The sequence below is a fragment of the Embiotoca jacksoni genome, unplaced genomic scaffold (genome assembly GCF_022577435.1).
Source record: "Embiotoca jacksoni isolate LCO1_2020_lvr unplaced genomic scaffold, fEmbJac1.0.p SCAF_12, whole genome shotgun sequence".
Lineage (NCBI taxonomy): Eukaryota > Metazoa > Chordata > Actinopteri > Embiotocidae > Embiotoca > Embiotoca jacksoni.
Window position 1 is genome coordinate 18,532,522 of NW_027185252.1, and position 25,442 is coordinate 18,557,963.

General features: G+C 43.3%; 2 protein-coding genes across 5 annotated transcripts; both read right to left on the reverse strand.

The window, feature by feature from the left end:
- Positions 1–2,395: 2,395 nt before the first annotated feature.
- Positions 2,396–15,832, reverse strand: pwwp2b (PWWP domain containing 2B). Of its 4 annotated transcripts, none has more exons than XM_069145260.1 (3): positions 15,362–15,832; positions 11,301–13,023; positions 2,396–4,031 (listed from the first exon to the last, which is right to left on the reverse strand). In XM_069145260.1, exons 1-2 carry the CDS (start codon positions 15,499–15,501, stop codon positions 11,301–11,303), a joined length of 1,863 nt encoding a protein of 620 aa, XP_069001361.1. In that variant the 5' UTR covers positions 15,502–15,832; the 3' UTR covers positions 2,396–4,031. The 4 variants fall into 4 exon arrangements, 3 of the variants coding, with proteins under 3 accessions (XP_069001361.1, XP_069001360.1, XP_069001362.1); XR_011178024.1 differs by lacking the exon at positions 2,396–4,031 and adding an exon at positions 7,298–9,323 and having other exon boundaries at positions 10,932–13,023; XM_069145259.1 differs by lacking the exon at positions 2,396–4,031 and adding an exon at positions 7,298–9,323.
- A 569-nt stretch (positions 15,833–16,401) lies between these two features.
- Positions 16,402–25,403, reverse strand: LOC138195070 (leucine-rich repeat-containing protein 27-like). The gene is made up of 13 exons (XM_069144131.1): positions 25,384–25,403; positions 24,832–24,895; positions 24,396–24,683; positions 24,098–24,228; positions 23,684–23,742; positions 23,170–23,322; positions 22,115–22,337; positions 18,659–18,793; positions 18,206–18,311; positions 17,961–18,044; positions 17,529–17,602; positions 16,770–16,890; positions 16,402–16,652 (listed from the first exon to the last, which is right to left on the reverse strand). Exons 1-13 carry the CDS (start codon positions 25,401–25,403, stop codon positions 16,539–16,541), a joined length of 1,572 nt encoding a protein of 523 aa, XP_069000232.1. The 3' UTR covers positions 16,402–16,538.
- Positions 25,404–25,442: the final 39 nt, after the last annotated feature.

The window sequence follows — 25,442 nt, forward strand, 5'->3', positions numbered from 1 at the left end:
TGCCGTTTATTATCCTTATTTCGCATTATAAAGGCAGCGTTTGGGGGGGAGGGCAAGCTGCTACTGAATGCAAATGAGATGCTGAAGTGATCAAAGCCCAAATGATTAACCTGGATCAATAAAAACGACTCAATTTTAAAAGCCTGGCCAGCAAACCTAGGCTGTCGATACAGATGACAGGCGTGAGAAATGACTCTGAGGCATCAAGGATGAGGTGACAGCTCTCTTGGAGATGCGCCTGGCTGTTTTTGAAGCCACTGCACTTGTTTGCCTAGCAACTCCACGGACAGGTGGAACGCATCGAATAACCACAGACACGTCAGGTGGGATGCTTCGCATTTCTTTTAGGACTGTGAAGTTTAGAGGAGCACATTTTCACACACACTAAGAGCAGAGACTTTTTCTGGGCCAAATAAAAGGGAAACAACCTCTTCATAAGAAGCTCTGCGTGAGGTTTTATGTCTAATCAGTTCAAGTGCACACGTATTGTTCTGTAGGTCTTTATTCGATGGAAGCCTATTTGTACCCAGAGAAGGAAATAAATACATGAAAAGTTTGTCATGGCAAAAGATAAAAAATACTCACGGTTAGGGAAATTTAGGAGATAAAAAGTCAAGATTTTGATTTGAAGTAATTATTTGCTCAGGAAAAAAAAAATTGTTTTAAGTGAAAATTACGAGATAAACAATCAACAAAACGTTGACTTACTAAGTCAAAACTTTGACGTATTAAGACATTGCTTCCTTCAAAGAAATGCTCATGGTAATATGAGTTTAAAAATCTAAATTACAAGATTAAAAGTTGATATTTTGAAATTAAGTCAGTCATTTTTCAGGACCGAAAATTAGGAGATAATAATGAGATAAACAAGCCTTGAAACTTTGACTTAGTAAGTCAGAACGCACGAAGACATTACTTCCCAACAAATAAAAAAATAGTAAATCTGAAATGAAAAGTCAAAATGAACAGATACAATTTCTTAGTTACTCATGACAAAAATGAAAATGGTCATGGTAAGTTAAATGGAGCCTTTTTTCACATCAAAATTGTACTTATTGCGTGTTATTGTCTCAAATTATGAATTACTATTTTACAAATTTTCGTAGATTGTCAAAGTTTATATTTTCATTGCATCAGTTTGATCGTTTACTTAATAACGTTATTTTGACTCACCATGAGCATTTATATTTTTGTCATGACCAGACAGTGACTTTGTCCATATGTTTGGACTTGGATTTTTTTTAGCTTTTTTTTTTGACACATTGTCATTTTCGCTTACCATGAGTGACCATAATGTATTTTTGAATTCAATTTGGTAGTTTCACGACTTAACGTTCTCTCCATCTGTTTTAGTTTTAAATGTTTCTGGCTGACACGAGCTTCAGTCTGCAGTAACTTGCTGACCCCCTGCCTCACCGCAACCTCTTGAGTAAGTCCAAGTTTTACCAAACCTCTGGAGGACAACTCCATTAACATCCGCATCATGTAACTCCTCACACGGGACCACCCAACGTGCCTAATCTGGGGCAGCAGACATGTCGTCTGAACATCGTCAGGGCAGGTTTGCTTTCTTAGCCTTGGCTCGGAGTTGTGTGTCTGTTCCTGCGAGCATCCCCTCATGCAGAGCTCATACAGGCCAGGCTTCCTCCAGAGTTAATTACGGCCACAGCTTGCATGGAGGCATATCATTAGCAGTAATTGCACACAGCATCCCACTGCCATGTGCCTCCTTTTTTTTGTTTTTTTGTCCCAGATTTACGCTGCATTGATCCATGAAGGAGCAGCGCACCGCTCCGCATGCTACAAATGGGAACGTGGAGCAGCATGGAGGGGAAGGAGTGATGCAACTCCGGCTCTCTGTGTGCGAGCATTTGTTCACATCTGTCAGCGGGAGGAAATCAGGGTCTAAGTCTGGGACAGGCTTTCAAAGAGGCCAGGGTAAAAATGCCACATGTGGGTGGAGGGTGCAGTAGCTCCGCGTCAACTCCAGGAAATACAGGGATTACTGAGAAGCACAGTCTGTTTGTTGTGTAAGCCTGTGCTGTATGTGTTTTCATATCAACAGTGGGACTGTTGTTCCCTCCTGCTCGGTCGTGGAACTGGTCGGGACACGCTGAACTACAAACGGCAGATTTGAAAAATCCAAACGCAATTAGCCTGTTTCATCTCTGGAGTCGGTGCCGGCAGATGGCTGAGGCCCACTGAGGAGAGATCTGCTGCTGCACTGCACCACTGCACTCCACCTCTATGGAGATGAAGCTCTGGGCTTACGTAACACAGTATTACACGGGGTAGTGTACGGCTGAGACATGCATGCACTGCTGCTCAAAAGAAAATAGAAAAAAAAAAACACAAGCAAATGAAGAAAACATCTTCGGCAATCTGACAACACGCGTTCAACATTTAGAAGAAATGTTGTTTTGTGAGAAACATTTATTTGATTTGACGACACATTTGCAGTCTAACAGAATGCGCTGGAAACACAGAAAACACAAACAAATACAAAAACATTCATACACTGACTTTGGACAATTGTGCATTGAAAAAGGAGCACGTTTACCATTTTGATTGCTTGAGTCAGCAACTAAGTTTACTTTTGAAATTGAATAAGTTACAGCTTAATAGCAAGCTACCCTCTTAAACAAAGCAACATAACTATTTCAATTACTATATCAAAGTAATTTAACTCATTACATTTGATTACTTTTCAAACTAATGATTTAAACCAGGCAGTAAAACTGAAAGCCCTAAATAAATTACTGTCAAACTTTTATTAAAAGTTCTTCACTAGAACTTGATTTAATACTGACATGATTTGATTTAAAAGCTCAACCACCAAAACATATCACAAGTCTGAACAGTAGATCACAAGTGTCGAAAAGAAAAATATTCCCAAAACCTCAAACCAAGTCTACGTTCAGGTCGATTCCAACTGAGTGACGAGAGAACGATCAGCAGTCACTTGTTTTTAATGCTGGTTTCTAAATGACCCTTTTTAAATATCTCTTTGTCTTATCTGACAACATGTCCAACTGCCTTGGCATGGTTGCTTCGAGCAATGCACATTTATTTGATTGGCAGATGAGAGTTTGAGAGTTGAATTTTATATTCTACACATAAGCTTTTCACTAAAAAGAATATATTCAGATGTAATCCCTCTGTAATCACCAACATTTGAATCGTAACAGTAATTTAATTACCTATTTTTCCTAACTGTATTTACAGTTACATTTGAGTTGTAATTTAATTATGTAATTCAGTTACTCTCCAGCACTGGTCACAGCAGATATTTGCTGTATGCCAACAGATACATCGTGTACATTTCTGGATGAGTCACGGAGAGAGAAGCTGCATGAATCACAACCACAGTAACAATTTTCATTTCAAGGCATGTTCATTAGCTTTAAGTGTTCCCTGGAACTAACTAACTCACTGAATTGTGGTTTTGTGCAGCATCTCTGTGTTTGGTTGTGTCGCCCGTGTTTGCAGTTGGTTCTGTTATGCTGCGCGTGTTGTATGATTTTGTGTTTGCTGTGGTCACAGTGCATCTTAAGGCCAGAGTTACTATATTCGGTTTGAGCGGGTTCGAACAAAGTGTTCGTTTGCATGCACATTCCTGAATATCCAAATAAATAATCATAAAAAAAAAAAAAGGAATCGTATCCCAGCTAATATCGGAACATGCACGCCAAAATGCCGGTTGCGTATGAACAGGAGACATTTTTTTCCCTTCATAGCCAAGAGATTCACAGTGGAAGGTAATGTTGGCTCCACTTCAATAAAAAGCTTCCCCCACCGAGACGAATCTCTTCACAGCGGTCACTGCTGCTCTCCCAGCAAACTCGCAGTCTTTGTCTCACACATTTTGTGCAGAAGTGTGTGTGTTTGTCCGCCTGGCACCACGGCGAGGTTCAGAAAATGCCGTCCCGCCTGCGTGCATTCGTCACCCGCGCTTCACCTGCACACTGTCGAGGATCGACGCCAAGCAGCGCTCACCGAGCCAAGCGCAGCCTCAGATGGCGAGGACTTGCCTGAAGGGAAGAACACACTTACAAACTAGAAAAAGCCAACACAGATGCTACAGCTGTAATAAACACAGAGGGAAAACCATATGGGTTTCTCAGAACTGTAAATCAGAGTTTATTCCCTTCCTTTCATGTTAATAAAGGAGGAAGTGAGCAGCTCAATCATCTGTTTCTGCAAAGCAATGGCAGCCTTTGACGTCCAGGAAGTCGTAGTTGAACACCAGAGCCTCGTTGGCATTAAAAAAAAAAAAAAAATCAAACAAAAAAACAACAACCAACAAACAAAAACAAAACTCCAAAACTGTGATCCTTTAGCTTTAATAGGCAGGCTGACTGATTTTCAACCGAGAACTCTTCCCACAGGATTTATTGCCTTTAAAAGCTTTGGAAAATATCATTTTTAAGCTCAATGTTGAGTTTTCTACAGATTCAAAAAAAACTATTTTCCATCAGACACCCTATTAATTTCAAGGAATAGTTTGACATTAAAGAAATAGCCATGTTTTTTTCTTTCGTACAAATTGGAGATGATAAGATCAATGCTATTATGTAGCTATATACTATTATGTAAGCTTTAGCACCTAGCCTGTCCGTAGGTAGCATCAAAATCCACCTTTCAACATGTCTGAAACTCCCAAAATGAACATATTTGTTTCATCCGAACATAAATACGAAGCTCCCAGCAGCCGGTTGGCTGGGCAGATGCGGGGATTGAACGAACACGACACGAGGTGTTGAACTTTAGAGGATGTTTTAGGGTTTCAGACGAGGCCAGGCCAGTCGTTTCACTGTGCACTACTGATGCCAAGCTAAAACCGTCTGTAGCCGTAGATCTACCGCACAGCTACGAGAGAGCATCGGGGGTTCTCATGTAACGAGGCAAGAGAGCAAAAATGGCAAACTGTTGCTTAACTGTGTGATAAGTACGATGCCGCCACCAGGACTCGGCTCGTGGTTGACGCGCAGATTTATGGCACCCAATGGACCCGGCGAGCTCGTGGCGACCGCATTGGAAGTCGTGTGTGTGCGTTGCGCTCGGGCGTTTGAGTCACTGGAACACAAGCAACACGGACGGCATCTAAAAACCACAAAGGATACGAGTTCAGCAAGCTCGCAGGCGATTGAGGTAATGTAGGGAATTCAAAGGCATAACGGCGGAGGGGAAAGATGAGGAACATCAACACGGTCCTCAGATGTATTATCAAATTACAAAGAAGAGCAATACACAACTAAAATTACAATATATAAAAAAAAAATGAAACTCCCTGGCCTGTGACATTTAATATCACCAAATACGACCCGACTTGCTCTGAGCTTTCTGAAAATGTCGAGAAGACTGCTTCCACATAGACTCTTCTCAGAAACACTGTGGGTAACGTTTTGAAGCAGCTGTGAACTTAAGGGAAGCTGGGAGGCTGATTTGGAAACGGACAGACATAGCTGCGGGCTAATGGTGTGTTCAGACCAAACATGGACCCGGTGAAAAAACGAGAGCAGCCATGAGGGAAGGAGGGGGGGGGGAGGGGGCTCTATAGTAAAATGATGTGATCAGGAGATGGCCAGAGGAGGGTCGCCTCACCTTGACCGGCCGGTTCACTCCACTGTTATGCAACAAACACACTCGACCGCCTCCTATTTATGACCCGGAGGCGACAAATCAACATGCGTGACACGGCCACGGCTGAGGACGAGCCCGAGGCATGTGTTTACAGAAGAAGGAGAGATATGGGGGAGGCCTGTCGTACAGTGAGGACGGTTTAATACTCCACTGACCTCGCAGAGCCGAGACGCCAATTTATTTTGAAGGTTTAAAAGGGCTCTAATTATTCCGACAAAAAAAAACAAAAAAAACAGCCGCATCATTTTTAGCAGTACGATGAGTTACCAAACTACCAAAGCTGAGCGCATGCGAAAACATCGGCTTAAAAATCAGCAGGCATGTTGAGTTACAACCTGAAACAGACCCGAGGGCCATTTTTGAGGCTGATAGCTTGGAGAGATTAAAGCGATAGTTTGACATATTTGATTTCTGGTTTAATTAGATGGGAAAACGAAAAGCACTCTCTCTCTCTCTCTCTCCGTCTGGTAAATATACAGCTACAGCCAGCAGCAGGTTCACGTAGCGTAGCATAAACACAACTGGCCTGGCTCTGTCCAAACATAAATCCACCAAAAAGCTCCTCTAAAGAGCACTAATTATATCCTGCTTGTTTAAACTATCTAGAAACCAAAGAGTAAAACCGCTCTGTCCAATCTTGTTGCTAAGTTAAGATAACCAGCTGCCAGCAGTAGTATCAGTATTTCACTTCTGCACACGATTCCTTCAACCGTTTAAACCTGACGAGTCAAATGTTGGCGGAAAGAGGAAATGTATTTCTTATCACAAAAGAAGCCAGGAGAATGGTTCCTATGGAATTATTGTACAGTTCATTGACCTCATCAAACTAAGATTTTAAAAAGATTGACATATTAGCGACTTTCCGGCTGCATTATTTATTAGTTCAAACTCACCAGATACTTTCTTTGTTGTAATTTGAAGAAAACAAAGATGATGGAAACCTGCTGTTTATTTTTGATGCACGTTCAGATGAATTGTGGTTGTTCGGCGTTATAATAAAGAGAACTATATCAACCGTGATGAAGCCGAGTATTGGACTCGGCCCTTGCACACTTTATTTAAGTCTCAAGTATGGACTGTCCCAATGTGGCTGCAAGCTGTAAATTATTCCTGTTAATTAAAGAACTAACTTTCCAAACAGTAAATGTACGTTGTCAACAAATATTTGTTGGTTTTGGACTCAATTTAGCACTTTACATTTGTTTACTGCAGTTAAAGAGTTGGTAAACTTAAGTTGAACCGACCTAAAATGTCAAATCTGTGAATCCAGTGGAACGTTAAAAAAAAAAAAAAAAGGAAACCGATCCAGAGTTTTAGTCCCTAAAAAGATCTGCAAATCATGATCTTATGTATCGATGTAAGCACTTTTCAAATATTCAAACTCATTTTAACGGCTTTTGTTTGAAAATGATGGTCACCAGCTGAAATTGAAAAAGCCTTGATGATACTGCTATGACATCATCAAAAACTCTCTCCAAGTCATAAGCAACAGCTTTAACAAATAATAGTAAGAGTAAGTGACCATTTAACAAGACTTAAAAACCTGCATCACAGCCTTTGCTCTTTCCACTCCAATTTAAATACGGACGCCTACAAAAAGCCCGATCCCCTCTGATCATCCGTGACTAAAGTGACCGATCCACAACAGCACAAGTATTGCTTGTATATTTTATTTTATGTACAGTACATGTAAAAAAGAAAACAAAAAAAAGTAGCCAATAACATTGACCAACTGTGGGGCAACAGTAGACAGCCATGTTGCTCATACACGGGGAAAATCCTGACGACCGTTTCCCCTCTCAGGCATACGCACACGTAGACTCTCGCACCGCTCTTTGTGTAAGGCTGCCTGGGAACTCGCTGCGCTTGACGACAAACAGTCAAAATCGCAGATTAACAAAATGGGAAGCGGGCGGTTTACCTGCTCCCCGAATTAAACGCACTCCTCTCACTGACAGTTTTCAGCCTCCACCTGAACAAAGCGTTCGCAGACGGCCAGAGAGGAGACGGGCTGGTTGGCTGAGCGTGACTGTGTGCAATCTTCGGTTGAGTTTTTTTTCTTCTTTTTTTTTTTAATACCGACCGGGCCTGCGCTTGACAGCCGCGGTCTCTTTGCCTTCGCTGGCTTCCCCCCCTCCCTCTCCCCCCTCCCCATAATCCAACAGTGCTGCTTTCAACACAAAAGGTCGCTAAAGGTCAGCATTGCAGTCTGCTTTCGCCTGATCTCTCAATATAACTGCAGGCTGCAACTAGTAGCAAGCGGTTTTTTTTTTTCTTTTTTTGTTTTTTTTCTTCAGCACACTCAGCAGTTGAATTCACAGTATTCTTACAGCATGTTTATATTTTAATTTTTTCTCCCAAAGTCTCTCATAAAGCTTTAACTGATAATGCATAGGGGGCTTTGACACATTTGTTCTCCCGTGTTTCTCCAGTGGAAATGTTAATTTTCTGTAGTGAGTGTGTGTGTGTGTGTGTGTGTGTGTGTGTGTGTGTGTGTGTGTGCATACGTGTGTTGTAGATGAGCTGAGGGAAAAACACACCGCAGTCAAAATGCGAGAATACAGTGTACACAACCATCCGTGTCTGGTGTCCCCACAAATCGTACAATAAAATAAAATAAAATAACAATTAAAAAAAAGATTTCTTTTTGTATCTCCAAGGCCATAGATAGTCAACCACAAAGACTTCTGAACTCCCCCGCTGCCTATCAGGGCTGTATCTCGCAATAGTGTTTCAGACAGTGAGCTTACAGCAGGCCACCAAGGTACAGATAAAGTGCTTTTTTTCTTAAACGTGACGCTTTAAATAATTCAATGTAAAAATGGTTCTCAGGGAAAAGAAAGAAAAAAAAAATGAAGAAGGGGAGGGTGGTGGTGGTGGTGGTGGTGGGGTGGGGAAGAGTACGTTGACATGACACTCCGTAACTTAAAAAAAAAATATATATATAAATGAAATGGAAGAGAGACGCAACATGATTCAGGAGAGGAATAGAGAGTTCAGCATAAATACAGCCACAAATCCAACCGATGTCGCGGAAGGCTACGAGGATGGAACACTGTGATCGCTAGAAGAGCTGGAACAGTCACTACTGTCTCTGGATGGAGCCGTTCACATTTTCACAAGTAAGAGGGTCCGGGGTAAGACTTTATAAATCTGTGGTAGGAGGTCTCATAACCGAGGACGAGTCGGGACCTCGCCGTGAACACATCGGCGACGAGGGCCGGGATAACGACAGCAGCAGACGAGGAGGTTTTTGCGAGACTGTAGTAGAAAGGTGAACTTACTGGATCATAATAAACCATTAAAGACAATAAATACATTCGGGTCCTTGTAGTGTTGTTATTCGGCTCTATTGAAATATGATTAAATCTAGAAAATAAAAAACAAAAACAAGGAGGAATAGTTTAGTTCATAGTTGACTGTGAGACGCCTGGCCTTTCTTGCTTCTTCACCTTTTTTTTTTTTTTGCTCCCTTATCTAGTCAACACTCCACCTTGGCGGCCATTTTCCAACAGCCTTGTGAAAAAGAACAGGAAAAAACACCAACAAAAAAAACCGGCATATAAATAGTAGCCGTGGCAACCGCACGTACTCCCTCCTGGGTCTTGATGACAGAGTCTGAGAATTCAGAAAAAAAAAACAAAAAAAACAACCTCAGACTTCTCTTCAATCCTCAGCCTCTACACAAGAAGAAGAAGAAGAAGAAGAAGAAGAAGAAGGGGGAGAAGAAAGAGCACAAAGTAAAGACAATGAGCAAACATGGCAGGTCATGTATCCGGTGTAGGGACTTTAACTGAGTCGACACGGCTTGGCAGCAGTGGGAGAGAAGCGCTTCACCTCCCAACTCGTCATGTTAAGTTGTCTGAAGATTATGGAGCGCTGTAAAGTGAACGTCAGCTACTTTCCAGCTGGCTAAAACCTCAGTGCAGCTGACAGAGCAAGAAAAAAAAAAAAAAAACACTTCCTTTATGAGGCCTGGAAAAAGCACCAAATATAGGCCGGTCTTAACCCCTTACTGCTTCTCCTCAGCTACGGCCGACCTCGTCTCGAGTAAACAGGAGGGCTGGAAAACGGCCTCTCTGCCCCTTCCATCACTCAAAAGACAATATTTAACATGCGAGTGTGTGTCGAGGACCTGCTGCTTGGCTACCCTGGGAGCGGTAGCCAAGTGGGTGGGGGGGTCAATGCACTCAGAAACCAGGGGAACGAGCCCGGCGTGTTTTTTGTTTTTTATAAAAAGACATAAGCGAACACCTACGTTTGTGCACTGGAGCTGTTTCCATTGTGCTGAATCAGCAGCGTCTGTACGCCGCGAGTCACTTTCCTCGTTAACGAGCTCTTCCTGTTGACAGTCGGCCGCGCAGCCTTCATTAAAGCAGCTATCAATGTTTGTTTTGCCGCTTTGAACGCGGCCACTGTTTGATGACACGAGTGCAGTGTAGTGTGGCGAGGCAACCCCCCCCCCCCCCCCAACCCTTCCTCCTCCTCCTCCTCCTCCTCCCGGCCGGCCGGCACGCCTCAACTCAACGTTGTTTGTTCTATTCGCCGCGGGATCATTCTCACTCAGCTTTTCATTCCTCCAAAAGTTTCACGCCAGCGTCATCAAAGGAGATCCATTTCAAACACATTTAAGGTTATGGAGGCTGGGCAACGTGACCTAGCAAAAAATATCAGGCTCATTAGAAGGGGTGAAATACAATAAATGTTTGAGGGTATGAAGTCATGTGAACAAAGGATAGCGTAATAAACATGGCTGCCTTGTCAGGTGATGGAAAAATACTGCTCGCTGTTGTAGCTGCAGTTATTTTACAACCGTTTTTACATTTAGATTTGTTGTCGTTATTTTCATTCTCAATGAATCTGTTGATTGTTTTGGTCTTTGACAAAATATGGAGGAGTTCGTAATTACTGCGTTTAGAGAGCTTCTTTCTCACGCAGATCTAAAGTGATGCTTTTTATGTTTTGACGTAAAGCATTTTGAATTTCCTTATTGTTAAAATAAACAATACAAATAAACTTGCCTCGCCTAAGATCTTGATCTTGTTTTACTCAAACTTTTGTTTCCTGAAACGCACCTTTCAGTCTTCTGAGGATCTCAAACCCGAAAAGCAGCAAAAATCTCCACATTTAAAAAGCTGGAATTTGCTACTTTTGTTTGACAATTCAGAAAACTGTTGCCGACTGATGATCAGCTCCAAATGATCCAAAACTGACTAATTATCGCAGCTGTGCTCATGTCTGCTGAAGCTGACTGACACGTCATCTCTCTCCTCTGTTCCAGCTCTTACTCATCTTCGTCGGCTCCTCGCTGCAATTTTTCCATCGTTTGCCCTCACTGAGTCAGACTGATCACTCGAGGTTAATCGCACCGCCGCTTTGGGACATCGATGAAAAATACTTTCAGTATGTGAATGAAGCCGCACAAAAGGACAAGCGCAGACAAGACGGCGGTTGGCCGCTTGCTCTTTAGTTTAGATGCGATTCGTTGTCGTCTTCGTCTAACACCCTGCCGTGACTTCAGCAATGCAGGCGATGGATTATAATGTTGGCGAGTTTTTCAAGTTACGGTCCAGCCCTGTATAAAGTCCTGAAAAAGCACGAGGACACACAACAGTAGAGGTGACGCCGCCGCCGCCTGTGACCTGCTATGAACTGACCTACGTGTCGCAGTGGGAAATCAGCGACGTAATCTCCGGGCTCATGTGACCCACGGCCTTGGCTGCCTCCAGGATGGCTCTCCGGTACATCCCTTTCTTCTTGCGGTTGAAGCGGGACCTGAAGAACTCTCTGAAGGGCGACAGTTTGGCGACGGACAGCTGGGAGGTGGTGGGCGAGCCGAACCACGCCACCTTGGCCTGGGGCCACTGGGCCTCGCAGGTGGCCGTCTCCTGCTTGCGGGTGCCGCTGATGCTGAGGACGCGCGCGGGCCACCAGGGGAAGCCGTGGATCTTCCCCCACACGATGTCCCCCACCGCCACGGCGTGACCCTCCTCCGTCACGCACTTCGTCATGCTGCGGGTGTGCAGCCGCACCGTGAGCGGCGGCACCGTCTTGCAGTCCTCCCGTGACGGTACCGACGACGAGGTTACGGAGAGGTCCTCGCCCGGCGCCAGGTCGCACAGCTCGGGTGAGGTGCCGTCGGAGCTGAAGGACTTGGACTCGTCTAGACTGTCGCTGCTGCAAACGGACAGGCTAGAAGAGTCGGCTTTGCGCTTACGGAAGTTGATGAGGAGGGTGAGGTCGCTGTGGCCCCGCTCCGCCTCCTCGCCAGAACTCCCCGACCACAGCTCCAGAGAGTTCTTGCCTTCTCCCGAGTCCTCGGAGTGGGGGAGGCAGGGCCCGGGCACCCTGGGGCTTCGTCTCCTGGTGCCTCCGACAAGTTCTGCCTCGTACTCCACCAGGCTCTCCTCGCCCTCCCTCTGAGGGGGTCCCAAGTGGATCTTTGGAGAAGGCGAGTCCTGACCCACGGTTGCAAAAGGCCTAGTTAGTTTGAGTTTGGGAATGGACACGGTGAGTCCCGACCTGGTGGCATCTAGAATGTGCCGCTGTTCCTTGGTGGGGTCCGAAGGCATCTTGCCGTTCTCTCCCACGCCGTTCTGCACCAGCTGTTTGGGGCAGAAAGGTTTGACGGAACCGTGGACTCGCGAGGGGATCTTCATGACCTCCCCTTTGCCCTGCGGAGTGCTGTAGGAGATCTTTATCACCGGACTGTGGGGGATAACGTCTCCTCCGGGGTACTTTTCCCCATCAGCCTCACCCCTTTTGTCCTTTCTGAGGCGTTTACTGTCGAGGCTGGTGCCATTTTCCCGTCTTTTAGTGTCCTTGGTTACACCTACATCCTCTTTCCGCGACAGCTTCGAAGGGTTATCCTTGTCGTCATCGTCGCTCTGCAGGGCGTTCTCTTTTCTAGAAGTCTTGGTGTTGCTCATACCGTCTTTGCTGTCCTCATCGCTGTTCAGCGTGTTCTTGCACTTTTCACATAGTACCTGCCGTGGCCGCAGACGGATAGTGCTCATGGTCATACGGCCAGGCTCTCGCGTCCGCCTCTTCTTCTTCTTGATTGGTCTCGGAGGGGGTTGAGGTACCCATTGGCTATAGGTGTGGCGCACCCATAAGGGCTGAGGGAAGGGGGCTCCTTCAAAATAAGGAGGATAAGGAGTCTGTCCAGCTGGCACTGGTGTGGGTACGGGGCAGGGTGGAGTTTCGGTAGGTATGCTGCTTTCAGGGAGAGTGTTTTCATCCTTTGGTCTGTGTGAAGCCTGGCTGGGAGATTTGGAAACCGGCTCCTCACTCGGAACTTCTGGGATTTCACAAGCCGCTTTAGATATCGGGCAGTCCTCGAGTTTTGCTGCGAAATCTGGCAGACAGAACAGCCCGGTCCTGAGACGAACGAGAGAAAGAAAGAAACAAGAAATGAATAACAATAGGGCTTTCGCACCATTCGGTGCTCGGGGCCCTAATAACTGTGAATGTCATCAAGCCTTGTTGGTGAAGTTAATCAAAGAACATGTCATATCACAGATTACAAGCATTTCTTACTTAAGCAACTTCCTGCGCAAGAAAGTCTCTGTAACGGCACGTTTGTATTTCAGATACCTTGAGGCCAGTCTGACGGCACAAAACCAAATACTATACAGGCTTTAAAGCTATTTAACCACTCTTGTTTAACTTTGACTGGACACCCTGACGCCACTCTCCCTGTCACCTGTATGCTGAAAGTTTTCTGTGTGTGGGGGGTTGGGGTCTGCTGTGCAAGCAGCCAGGTGGTTATCTGCCCTCCTGCTTCAGGCCACAAACGGTGGAGCAATAGTATCACCCACTTTCTCAGTGATTTCACGTGTTTTTCTTTTTTTTTTTTCTTTACTCCGGGATCAGCAAACATGCCCGATGAAGGCCCCAACTGCCAAGAAAGTCTTTAAGAGGTGGCTGGCAGGCAACAGTAACATGGCTGTGCTGCTTTAGTCAGGAGACAGCAGACAAAGAGACTACAGGATGCCCAGGATCCCCCTCCCCTCCCTCCCCAACATCTGACTGAACAAAAACAATCCCATGAATCACTTGAGATTTAGAGATGTAGGGAAGGAGCCAGGAGATTTCAGTTTGTTTTTGCATCCGTGTCTACTTGGGGGCTTATGTGTGGTGAGATTATTAATTAGTGCACATTTGGGGAGCCCCTTCTCCCCAAGAGAGAAAGGAGCTGGCAGGCATGTCAGAATAATAGTCTCTTGGTGTTAGGCTCGTTCCTCTCACCTTTATATATATATATATCCCATATATCCTATATATGTAGCTCAGTTCATAGATATATATCTATATAGATATATATCTATATGCGGCCCTAAGGCTGCTGAATATTAGCCTTCACTGTGACTGACACGGAACAAACAGTGCTGCCTGTGACAGGGAACAGGCCGTGGTAGTCAAGCACAGTACAAGGACAGAGAATCTGAGCAGCAGCCATGATTCATGTTTCATGTTGTGTACACTGTAACTAGATGGTGGAGATCTGCCCTGAATGACTAGACGACTGTATTAAAAAAAAAAAAAAAAAAAACAACCTGTGGGACACAATGACAGGAAATGTATTTCCATGAGCTGAAAAGGAAGAAGAAGTCAAATTTTGTCAGTGACAGGGCCTGAAATATGGGCCTATTTTAAGTGATTCCAAGGCCAGCCTTTTCCCATTTGGGTGGGTTATTTTCAGGACAGCTTGGGCTCTCGCATGAAAAACCATCTAAGCATACTAAGGGGCAAAGCTGGTCAGATTCTGATTCTGCTCGTCTATAAATAGTCTGAAGCCCGTGGCTTTTAAGGTGTACGGCACCAGGAGCAACACAAGGCTTACACATGTGACACACACTGAGAAGACTTGATAAGACATGACTCTGACACACGTCAAATTACACTGAGATGGTTTTCTCATTTGAACAGGATTGTACTTTACTGTTACGAATGGGCCTTTTCAAATGAAGCAGAGCCTAACATGGTCCCCAGATCCTCAAAAAAAAGAAAGAAAGAAAGAAAGAAAAAAGAACATCTTTAAAGAAGAAGAGGAAACACAGTTGTGATTCATCAAATCCCATTAATGTCATCAAATCCCATTAATGTCATGTTCTTTTGTTTCTACACATCAGAAGTGACTGGGTATGAGTAGTCTGTCTCTCTCTGTGTCTCTGTGTCTCTCTGTGTCTCTCTGTCTCTCACACAACAGAAACAATATTTCAGATCATTTTATTCAAACACTACTTCAGAAAACTAATCCATCCACACAGTCCTTGTCCAATATAAGTGATACCCAGTTCAGACAGGCTTCCCCCTTTTACTGACTACGTTTTAGCTGCTGTGTGTTTGATTAGGCTAACAATAAGCTACAGATGAACCCACTGACAGCAGCTATTGTTCAGCACAAGTCAGTCACAATCTCTGCAGACAGGGCACCTGGCCTGTCACACAGTTTTTGATCAGAGCGAAATAACGTGTTTTGTCGTCACATTATGGACTTAAATGCTGTCAGTTTGCCATTAGCCGACAGGCTAGCAGATAGCTACCTTGTCAGCTACAATAACCTGTAAGCCTTTTGTATGGAGGCCCGGCTTGCTAATAGCTAGCTAACGAGCTAGCTCTGCCTTAGCATCAAAGGTAAATTAGCCGTTAGCAGAGTTTAGCAAATCTAATTCAGACAAGAATATGAAACGGAAGTAAAATAAATAAAACTCACTTTTTGTTGCAGTCGAGTAAAATCCCCGTGTAGCTCCTTTCTCGATAGGTCAGCGTCACCACCAGCGTATCGTTAACTATTTGATCGATAGTGACAGGTACCCGAGAGCCGGCCCGCAGCTCCTCGGCCGCAGCCTCCATGTTTCCCGGGGTGAGTTGTCCGGCTCGGCGGTGCTCGATCCCGGCCAAGGGAGCCACGGTCGCGTCGGCCAAAGATCCGTCTCCCCTTCGCTATTGGAGCAGGAGGCTACACCAGGGCATGAAATGACGCCATCACCCCCACCAAGTCAATTACACCAGTGCTGCCACCGCTGACATCACGCTCTCCGAGCTACAGGAGCAAAAAATCTCCCAGCACAAGGCCTACCCTTTCTCTGCCTCACTTTGCCCTGTTTGATGCCTCTCATTACTCCGGACCTTTATCTCAGGAATGCCTCGGTTTCTCCCAGCCAGAGATTAATGCCGTTTGTGTTCAACGCGTTTACTGAGATGAACACGGATGAAATATAAATGCAACGATCAACTTGTAATCGACACGTTCGTCAAATTTGATAATAAAGAATGACAGCCAGATATTCATCATCACATTTACACCTATTAAACCACAATTGTAAATACTTTCTCAATAGTATTAAATGTGCTATTTGGACAATTGGCTTTTGAAGTCTTTACTTTGGCAATCCACTTGAAATGTGCTCTGCTGCCAGTCAAATTAATTCAGATGTTCTTGAATGTCTGGTTAAAAAGGTCAGATTTACTTGTATTTTACTGTTGATAACATATTTCTCTTAAAGATTTTACATTTTAAAGCTTGTATAGTATACATTGTGTGGTGGTATACCAATTTTAATATTATGTCTGATGAACCAGTGTAACTCTTTGCAATTGAATAGCTTCACTTCACACAGTAAATATACAACACTATCATATTTATGTTGTACATATTGAGTAACTAAATGTTAGTAAGTTATTGTTAAAGCAAGACATGACCAGTTTGTGTAATGAAGAAGTCCAGAGGAAAAATAAAGAATCGATGGAATGGAAAATGTTCTACTTGATTTATTTATTTTTCAGATATGAGCATTACAGTGATCTTTCATGAAGGGATTAGTCATGGCAGGGCGTTTTGGGTTTGAATTCAATACCACAGAACTCAATGAGCAGGTGTGTAATCACAGTCACTTGTCAAGAAAACTTGGCAAGGTGTATCCAGTGAAGATATTGAAAATTTTTTCAACATCTCTTCCCCGGTTTTTCTTCCTGTCCTTGAGCTGCATCTGTAACTTCCTCATCTGTCAGTTAGAAAAGGTAAAAAAACAACAACACAATACAAACAAACAAATTTTGATCAATAGCCGATGAATGCAGATAGGTTGTGGAAATAGTGAATAATAAACTCGAGGTCCGACCTCCTCCACGTCCTCATCTGCCGCTGCCATTTGCTCGGTCGCTGTGCCCCTGGGATTCCTGTGTCTCTCCTGCATCTCCTCAACACGGGCACGGATCTGCTGCTCCAGCTCCTGGGCTGATCTGAGGTCAAAGGTCAAGATTTCCAACCAAATGACTGAATATTCAGATGCACAGGTATGGCCTGTGGCATCGTAGCCTTCATGAAGGCATGACAGCAGATTACAGATTACAGATGCAGTGCCAGTGACTAATCGTTTTCTCCTCAGTTATTCTATCAATGAAAATAGGACGGGACGAGCTCTGCTTTCTATTCTGCTTTATCTGTTTTTCCAAAGACAGAATGTTGTTTGAGAAGAACAAAGGAAAGCTGCTGATGTTCTGTAATGCGTGTACAGCCTCTCTTTGGCCACTAGATGTCTCTATCTTTTCACCTTCATCTGCAGGGCTCATGAAAATTACTATTCTGTGGCTACTTTCACACCAAAGACTATGTGTAGTATGATTTTCACGAGTTACGTTGATGGAATGACTTTAAGTTGAAACCATTATGCCTTTCTTAGAATCAGTAACCTTCACAACTTTTCACAAAAGAAGAGATGAACTGTAGATTCAGTGAGAAAGCTGACAGGCACACTGATGAGAAAAACTAAACGTTGGTGGCCAGTGCAGCGGGCCTGGCTCTGACTCTAATACTTTCAGGTTTCAGGATGTGGTGGATATATTTCTAGACTGTGCTTGACAGTATTTAGTTACTGTACCTGTCGTCTTCTCGCCCTGTGACGGACGTGCCCGACGTCTGACTCTGAGTTGCACCACTGCTGTCCCGTTCTTCCTGCAACACAGCAAGGACGCATTTGTACAACAGTATTTTGTTCTCCAGCTTGTGAACAGAACATAAAAGGATGACACAACTGTTGCGACACATCCTACAAAGTTGGAAAGCTGGAGCATAACAGCCTGTGCGCTGTGTTAAATGGCCAAAATGGGGGTTGGTTTTTGGACTTTTCACTCAGTGTATATTTACACTGATGTTGCTGGCTGTCTGCAAACATGACCGGCTCATCTTCAGCTATGTGCATGGAAATGTAGCTGACAGACAAATTACTCAAAGCCATCCATCTGTGTACAGTGTGTGATTGTCTGCATGTATATATTAGCATTGAGAGCGACAGTGTGTGTTGCTGCTTTGCCTTCGCTGATGCAGCGTGCTCGATCACAGGCTCTGGAATCTGCTGCTGCCTCATGTTCAACCCTGGCTCTACTTGTGCTCCTTCCTACAAACCCAATGAGTAGCATCAAAATGATTTATCACACGGTAATGTTACACTTATTGTTTCAGTCTTCCAGCCCAGTGTGGCGCAGGTGGTGCTCTACTGCCCCCTGGTGGTTGGCAGTTTGACAGGTGGCACTTCAGAGGATTTCAACCCACACGTACCTCCCTTTTCTTTTGTCTTTCCTGCTTCTTCTGTTTCTGCTCGGACATTTTCTTCTCCTGGGTGATTTTGGCTTGTGTGCGCCACTTCTGAAGAGCCTCTTGGTTTCTATGGAAGAGTCAGATAACAAGGCATGGTAATATATCTATGTCAAGAGAAATGGTTCCTGGGTTATTGTTTTTCTAAATGGTTGCCGGGGAGGCGAGGGAGAGGCGAGTGGGGGAGGGGGGTGTCTGTAAACAGTGATTGCTCCTCTTGCTTTTACAGTAGATATTGTATTGATCTCTCACAGTTGGTTACTTGGGCCAATTTGAGGGGGGATAGTCCAACTTTATGAAACAACATTCTGTCCCACCTGTGGCATTACCTGGCCTGAGGTTTCTGGACATTCAATCCAAATGTAATTCTATGGTTTAAATGCAGCAGCACAGATAAGGTAAATACAATCAGCTTACTTTCTTCTCTGCTCCAGAATAGCCTGTTTCTCTTTCTGCTCCTTCATGGCAGCCTGTCTCCTCTCCTCTGGGCTCTTCATGTGCTGAGTGTCAAACAGGGGGAGCTCGGGAATTATCCTGGCCGTTATTATTTTTCTGGAAAAATAAATTGAAACACGATGCTTTATTTTTATTGCTCTCCTGAGCTCTGAGTCCCGACAGAGAAAGCCTGGGAGATTTTTTTTTTGTATCACTTTGTCCTCTGTGCATTAAGTGGCGTTAAAAAAGGGTTTTGCCATCGTTTTCCAAGACATGGTGCATGTCTTCCACCACACCTCAGCACTGAAGTTATCTACTGCACCAAAACAAATTCACTTTCTTACTGCTGGATGGCAAATAACTTTCACTCCATCCAATATCTGGACAGCTTAAAATGGTTTACTGAATGTGCAACAGATTCATGCTGCCTGGGTGCAAAAACAAAAACCAATACAGAGAAAGAAGACATTTACAGATGACTGACAGATTACTGAACATCAAAACTACTCTTACCTGCAATATACACGTGCAACACGTGATTGTAACTGGTCCACACTTTTTAGTGTTTTTAAAGGAAAAGTTCTGTTTTACACCTCGCTCATAATTATCCATTAAATATGAAGATAAACCCAGAAACCTTTCAGCTTAGTGTAGAATAAAGACTGGACACAGCTAGTGTAGAAATTAGAACCCGACTGGTATATCAGCTCGCTGATATTATTGGCTGATATCGGCCTATCACAGATGTTTCGATATCAGCATATACAGTATATTGGCCGACATGGAAACGTGTTTATACAGAACATAATGCAGAAAAAGATGCTTATGGTAAATTACACATGTTTTTTCTTTTTAATTTGTGGTGTTTAATAGATATTTATAGCTAAAGGTGATTCAATTCCGAGTGAAGTTTACCATGTCAGTGCACTGATGCAAGTGCGGACAGTAAACTGAAAAATATCCTGCCTCCATTACATACTAGTGCGAAAAGGGTTTGATGACCACACTTTCAGCCATTCAGTCAACCTTTATTTACACTCGAGAACTCATTGAGCGTGACCCTCATTTACAATGACATTGAGTCATTTATTGAGCAAAGAATAAATAAAGACAATGGCAGTGATCACAGCAATAAGACAAGCTGACACAGATCAGATTGTAACCACAGTTTAGCTTCTAGTTAAATTACATTTAAGTGTCAGCTGAAGGAAGATTAAACAGAAAGATGAATTAAAATCAACAAAAATATAAAATAAGAGGGTTATATAAGAAGCATTAAAATATAAGTTAGGTAGTTTGATAAGATAAACAGAGTAAGATACAGTTATATAAAAGAATTACAAGTACATTTAAAGTAAAGCTTTGGAAATGTCTAAATGGAATAAGTGTATTGATTTTAAGGAGGTGTAGTATTTTGTTCCAGGAGTCAGGTGCACTAAAGTTAAAAGCACGCTTTCCCAGAAGAGTCCTAACGTGTGGAACACGTAATAAGAGCCGGTCAGTGGAGCGGGTCTGATGAGGCCCGTCTGTGTATACGAGCATTTCAGACAGGTAACGGGGAAGCTTTTCCATATCAGAGCTTTATAAATAAAGAGATGCCAGTGAGTGTCACGTCCCTGTTGAAGAGAGGACCATCCAACCGCATCATTTAGAAGGCATTGATGGGTATTGTAGCCGTTACCTGTAATAAATCTGAGAGCGGAATGGTGGACAGAATTTAGAGATTAAAGTGTTGAGGCTGATGCATGCCTATAAATCACATCGCTATCGTCTAGGGTTGACATGAAGACTGCCTCGACAATCCTTTTCCTGCAAAACATGGGAAACATGGTTTTGCTTCTATAGAGGCAGCCGACCTTTTGTCTGAGTCTGCACACAAGATTATCAATGTGAAATTTGAATGCGAGTTTTTCATCAATCCAGATATTTATATTCTGTGACTCTTTCAATTGTAAATCCATCCAAGGTAGAAATATTGAGATTATTGTAATCTATGGGTCTGCTTCGGGAAATAACATAAACTTTGTTTTGCCTGCGTTTAATAGAAGTCTTATGTCTTTAAGAGCTTCCTGGAGGGCAATAAAAGAGAACTGTAAGTTTTCTACTGCCACTTGTACAGAATCGGCAACGTGGTACAGAAACTGTGTCGGCCGCGTACAGATGTGAATGACAATTGACCGGAGACGAAACAATATTGTTGATGTAAACAGTAAAAAGAACTGGATTTAGATTTGAACCCTGCGGAACAACTTTTGTTACTGGTAAAAACTCAGAGTGGCGGCTTCCCAATTCAACAGATTGTTGTCTCTCTGACAGGTAGTTCCTGAACCAATTACCTATATTAAAGTCTAGTCCAATATTATGCAGCCTCTGTAAGAGTAGGCAGTGATCGTCAGTATCAAATGGTTTTGACAGAACAACAAAAAGTGGTGCACACTGCTTTTTTTGTATCCAATGCTAAAGCAATGTTGTCTAGAACCATAGTAACAGCAGTAACTATCGCCTGCCCTAAAACCGGACTGAAACGGGTTTAAGACGGAAGCTGTGGACAGAAAATACCTTCAATTTATCATTTATTAAATGTTGTAGGACTTTTGCAAGGCAAGGAATTTTGGATACGGGTCTGTAATTGTTAAGATCATTCCTGTCACCTGCTTTACGTAGGGGTGTAACGTGAACCATTTTCCAGACTTTTGAAACTATACCAGAAGAGATGGAGAGATTGAAAATATGGGATATTGGTATTATGATTATTATGATAAAGGGATCCACTTGAGAGATGATTACAAAAATATATACTGTATATGAAGGATATATAAAATTTTTTTGTGGCTGTCACATCAATATTTGAAGTTTTTCACTCCCTAACATCGGTATTGGCATTGGCCCAAAAATCCAGTATCAGTCAGGCTCTACAAGCAATATCCCACAGTAACAAAATCTGCCTGCACCTCTGAAGCTCACTAGTTAACATCTTATATTATGCTTTTCCAAAAAAAAAACAAAAAAACAGTTGCATAAAGAGATATTTTACTGTTTTACAGTGGGTTATATGTGACTATTTCTTGGCTGTAACCAGATTTCTGTTAACCAGCTAAGACTTCAGGAATTTACTGTTCTCAGCCAAGAAATAGTCTGGAATGAATAAACAAGGTAAAATCAATTGAATCAATTAATTAGTGAGCTTTAGAGGTGGTGGCCTAAGGCCAGCTGATTTCCCCTGTTTCCTTTCTTTGAGCTGAGCTAAGCTGTCTCCTGGCTGTTGCTTCAAATTAAATGTACAGATGTTAGAATGACATCAATCTTCTCCTTTAACTCTTTAGAAGAAAGCAACAAAGCATGTTTCCCAAAATCTCTAAATATTCATTCAACAGAGGAGAAGCACTTTCTCTCATTGGTTTCACACAAAATCCCTAACCTCTTACTTAACTTACTTACCGCTTGTTAACAGGAATAAGTTGTGACTTTGGCTTTTTATCGCCTTCTCCTGTTAAGCTCAGCTCAGCTTTGTCCAGCAGGATCAACTTCTGCTTGAGTTCAGTGAACCTCTGCATCTCGTCCACTGACTCTTCCTGCTCTTCCGCGCCGGACCCCATCAGTTCCAACAGCTGGAGCTTCTCCACCACTGGCAGCTCCTCTGGCAGGGAAACAACCGTGACACCTACAAGTATGGTGTGAGGGGCCAGGAGAGACTGGTCATCATCTCCATTTACAGCTACAGTGCTTGATAATAACGGGTTCTTTCTCTAACTGCAGCAAAGATTTACCAACATTTTATAATCAGATTTACACGAGTAACAACGGCAGGTCAAACCTTCCCCTTCTTAAGCATATATGTGGACCACAGAGAAGAATATGTGACCAGCAAGTTGCTCTGAATATATCAAATAAGTGACTGGGTATAGCATTGACCTAGTGGGGGATTATTAGACTCAAACCGGCTAAATATTCCATTTCATCACAGCTCAAAAAGGTTGACGACCATGCAGTGTGTAAATTAATGGTGTATGTTCTAATCTGCTAAATTTATACCCCCAGCAAAGGCCGGGGTCCTGTCTTCGTTAATAACCTTGTAGGCAGGGAGATAAATCGTCTTGATTGAGGGGTCTGGCTCTGCTCATTGTGCAGCAGCAGCCTCTCCTGTGGAGGGCTGTCTTGGGCTTCTCACAGTGATTACCTCCAGACACTGCTCAGTGACAGAGAGCTCCTGTTTAGAGCCCACAGGTTATCGATCATTTTCATCAGGCTAAAAATATGACAGAGCTGGAACAGCAGGGGGAAAAAAAAAAAAAAAAAAAAAAAAAAATGAGTCAGGCGGGTGGCACGCGCTGTCTCCAAGGGAACAGAAGTCACACCAGTGAAGTGGTACCAGGGCAAGGAGCTATTTTTGTGGCCAGCCGTCCTATCTTTGAGAGAGAGAGAGAGCAGATGGCTCGAATGCACGTGCATGTACCTCGTTGCTGGTGTTCAAAGTTAAGGTGCCTTTTATTCACCTTCAGGGGTCTTCCTCGCGCTAACCGGTTGCTCGGCCATTGCGTTCCTCAGGTAATGGAGGATGGGCTGGAGCCCCTGGTGCACGGTGTCTTGTGGAGGGAAAAGGATGGGGCAGTCCCGCAGGTTCAGGCCTTTGAGGGTAATTACATTTCCTGGAAAACACAGGCAAATGATGAATTGTTCATAGCAGCTTACGCTCTGGTATTTAGCTGACACTCTTATCCTGATTAATTTACACCGAACGCAGAAGAATCTTACATATTGTACAATCCTGAATTACCAATATTAATTTACCAGCAAGCAACACTGCAGTAGCAGTAATAAGAACTACAAGGAAAGCACAATTTGAAACTTTACTGTATCAACCACCCATTAATAATTACTATTTATTTATTGCATGGAATGCAGTCTCTGCGAGACTTACTGACAATACTGACGATGATGAAACAGAAAGACAGCTTGTTATTTCAAAGCGAATTTGCTTGCTGTAAGAAGCGACTGAACTCAACTCACCGAGCTCTGGTGGAAGCTCTGAGATAGGATTCCCCTCCAGCAGTAGCGTTCTCAGAGACCTACATGAATAAAACTACAGATTATGAGATGATTGAAAGGGCTGTGACTCAACTGAACAGCACAAAAGCACCGCAGTCATTCAATATAAACATCCAGAAACGCTTACACTTACTAAGACTATGTTCTGCCTTTCTTAGTTGTACTTTTGGAGGACTTGTGAATTGATTTTTTTTTTTTTGCATATGGTATAATTCTACTAAACAACAGAGCATCAATCAGCCTTTAGAAAATAGAGAAACGTCATTAAAACAATGTCCTGAAACCTCACAAAGAAACACGATCCAGTCCCATGGTGGTCTATTTGGAATCAGTCAACGTATATTTAAAAAAAAAAATCCCAGGATCCATCCCGACCTGTGTGAGCCAATTTCAGCAGGAAGCGACACAAGCAGGTTTCTTCTGAGGTCCAGCCACAGCAGATTGGGCAAGCTGATGAACATTGTACCTGGGATCGTGGATATCTGGTTGCCTTCGAGACTCAGATTCTGAAGAAAAAACAAAACAAAAGAAACAAAAAAATAATAATACAGGAGAATAAATTATGTTGCAGTGCAACCACTAATGTACTGATTTTTCTTGCTTAAAAAGCCCTGCAGCATACTGCATGTATCTCAGTGGGAAAGAAGTTAAGAACAGCATCATCCAAACTTACCTTTAGTCTGCTATTTTTCAAAATACTGTCTGGAAAATGTTTCAGCTCAGATCTGCTCAGATATAATGTCTCTGTTGAGTAATATTCAGCCGGTTCCTGTGGCTCAGCCTCCTCAGATGGACTGCGGGGGGTCTGAGCTTTGACAACACTGTTCCCAAAGACGAAGCTCAGCTGCACGTCAGGATGCTTTTCCTTTTTCTCGGGGGAAGTCATTGTAGAAATAATGCGTGGGTGTTCAGCCGGTGTACTCAGATCATTGTTCAGGGTGTTGAACTTTTTGCAGTCTCCCTGAAAACAGGAAGGTTCATGTAAGCGTCAGATTTCTTCTCTGACTTGGCAACAAGGTAATGCTAGTTTGCACATCGTAACTAGTCCCGCCCAACATTAGTTAACTTTAACCAATTTAACGAACAGCGTATTAACTGTATTAGCTCACCTGGTATTTAAAAAAAAAAACCACACCCGTACGAACTTGAGTCAATATCTTCTCAAAACAAACTCTTTGGAAAACGAATAAACTATTTGAAATAGGAAAATGACATGCTCATTTTGAGCTACCGTCAAACGAGTTTGACGTCGTAACCATGGCAACGAGGTCAACACAAACTACGGCAACTGTCCACGTGCAAACAAGGCGAACTGCGGTCGAGAGGATCCAACCAGACATGTGTTAATACATGTTTAAATAGCAAAAAAAAAAAACAGAGACTCTGTGAATGTAACCCGGTTACAAGTCAAAGCTACGTGGTGTTATTTGATCAATATCAAAGTATGCCATACTTTATTGTTAGCCGAGCAACAGGAGCAAATAAACCCAGTGTGCATATTGTTGACAGTGTTGATCCCTTTCCCCCCTCAGTGATCCGGCTCCACCCAACCATCTTCTAATGAGATTGTGGAATAATTCACTGAGGTTCATTGGGGCTGCAGCAGTTGTCTGCTGTTGGAGAGTCTCCACTTTATACTGAGCTATCCTGGCTTCACCTACAGAGGCTGGTCTTTCTGCATGACAGTCTGTGATACAGAGCTACGTCGACTACAGTCACT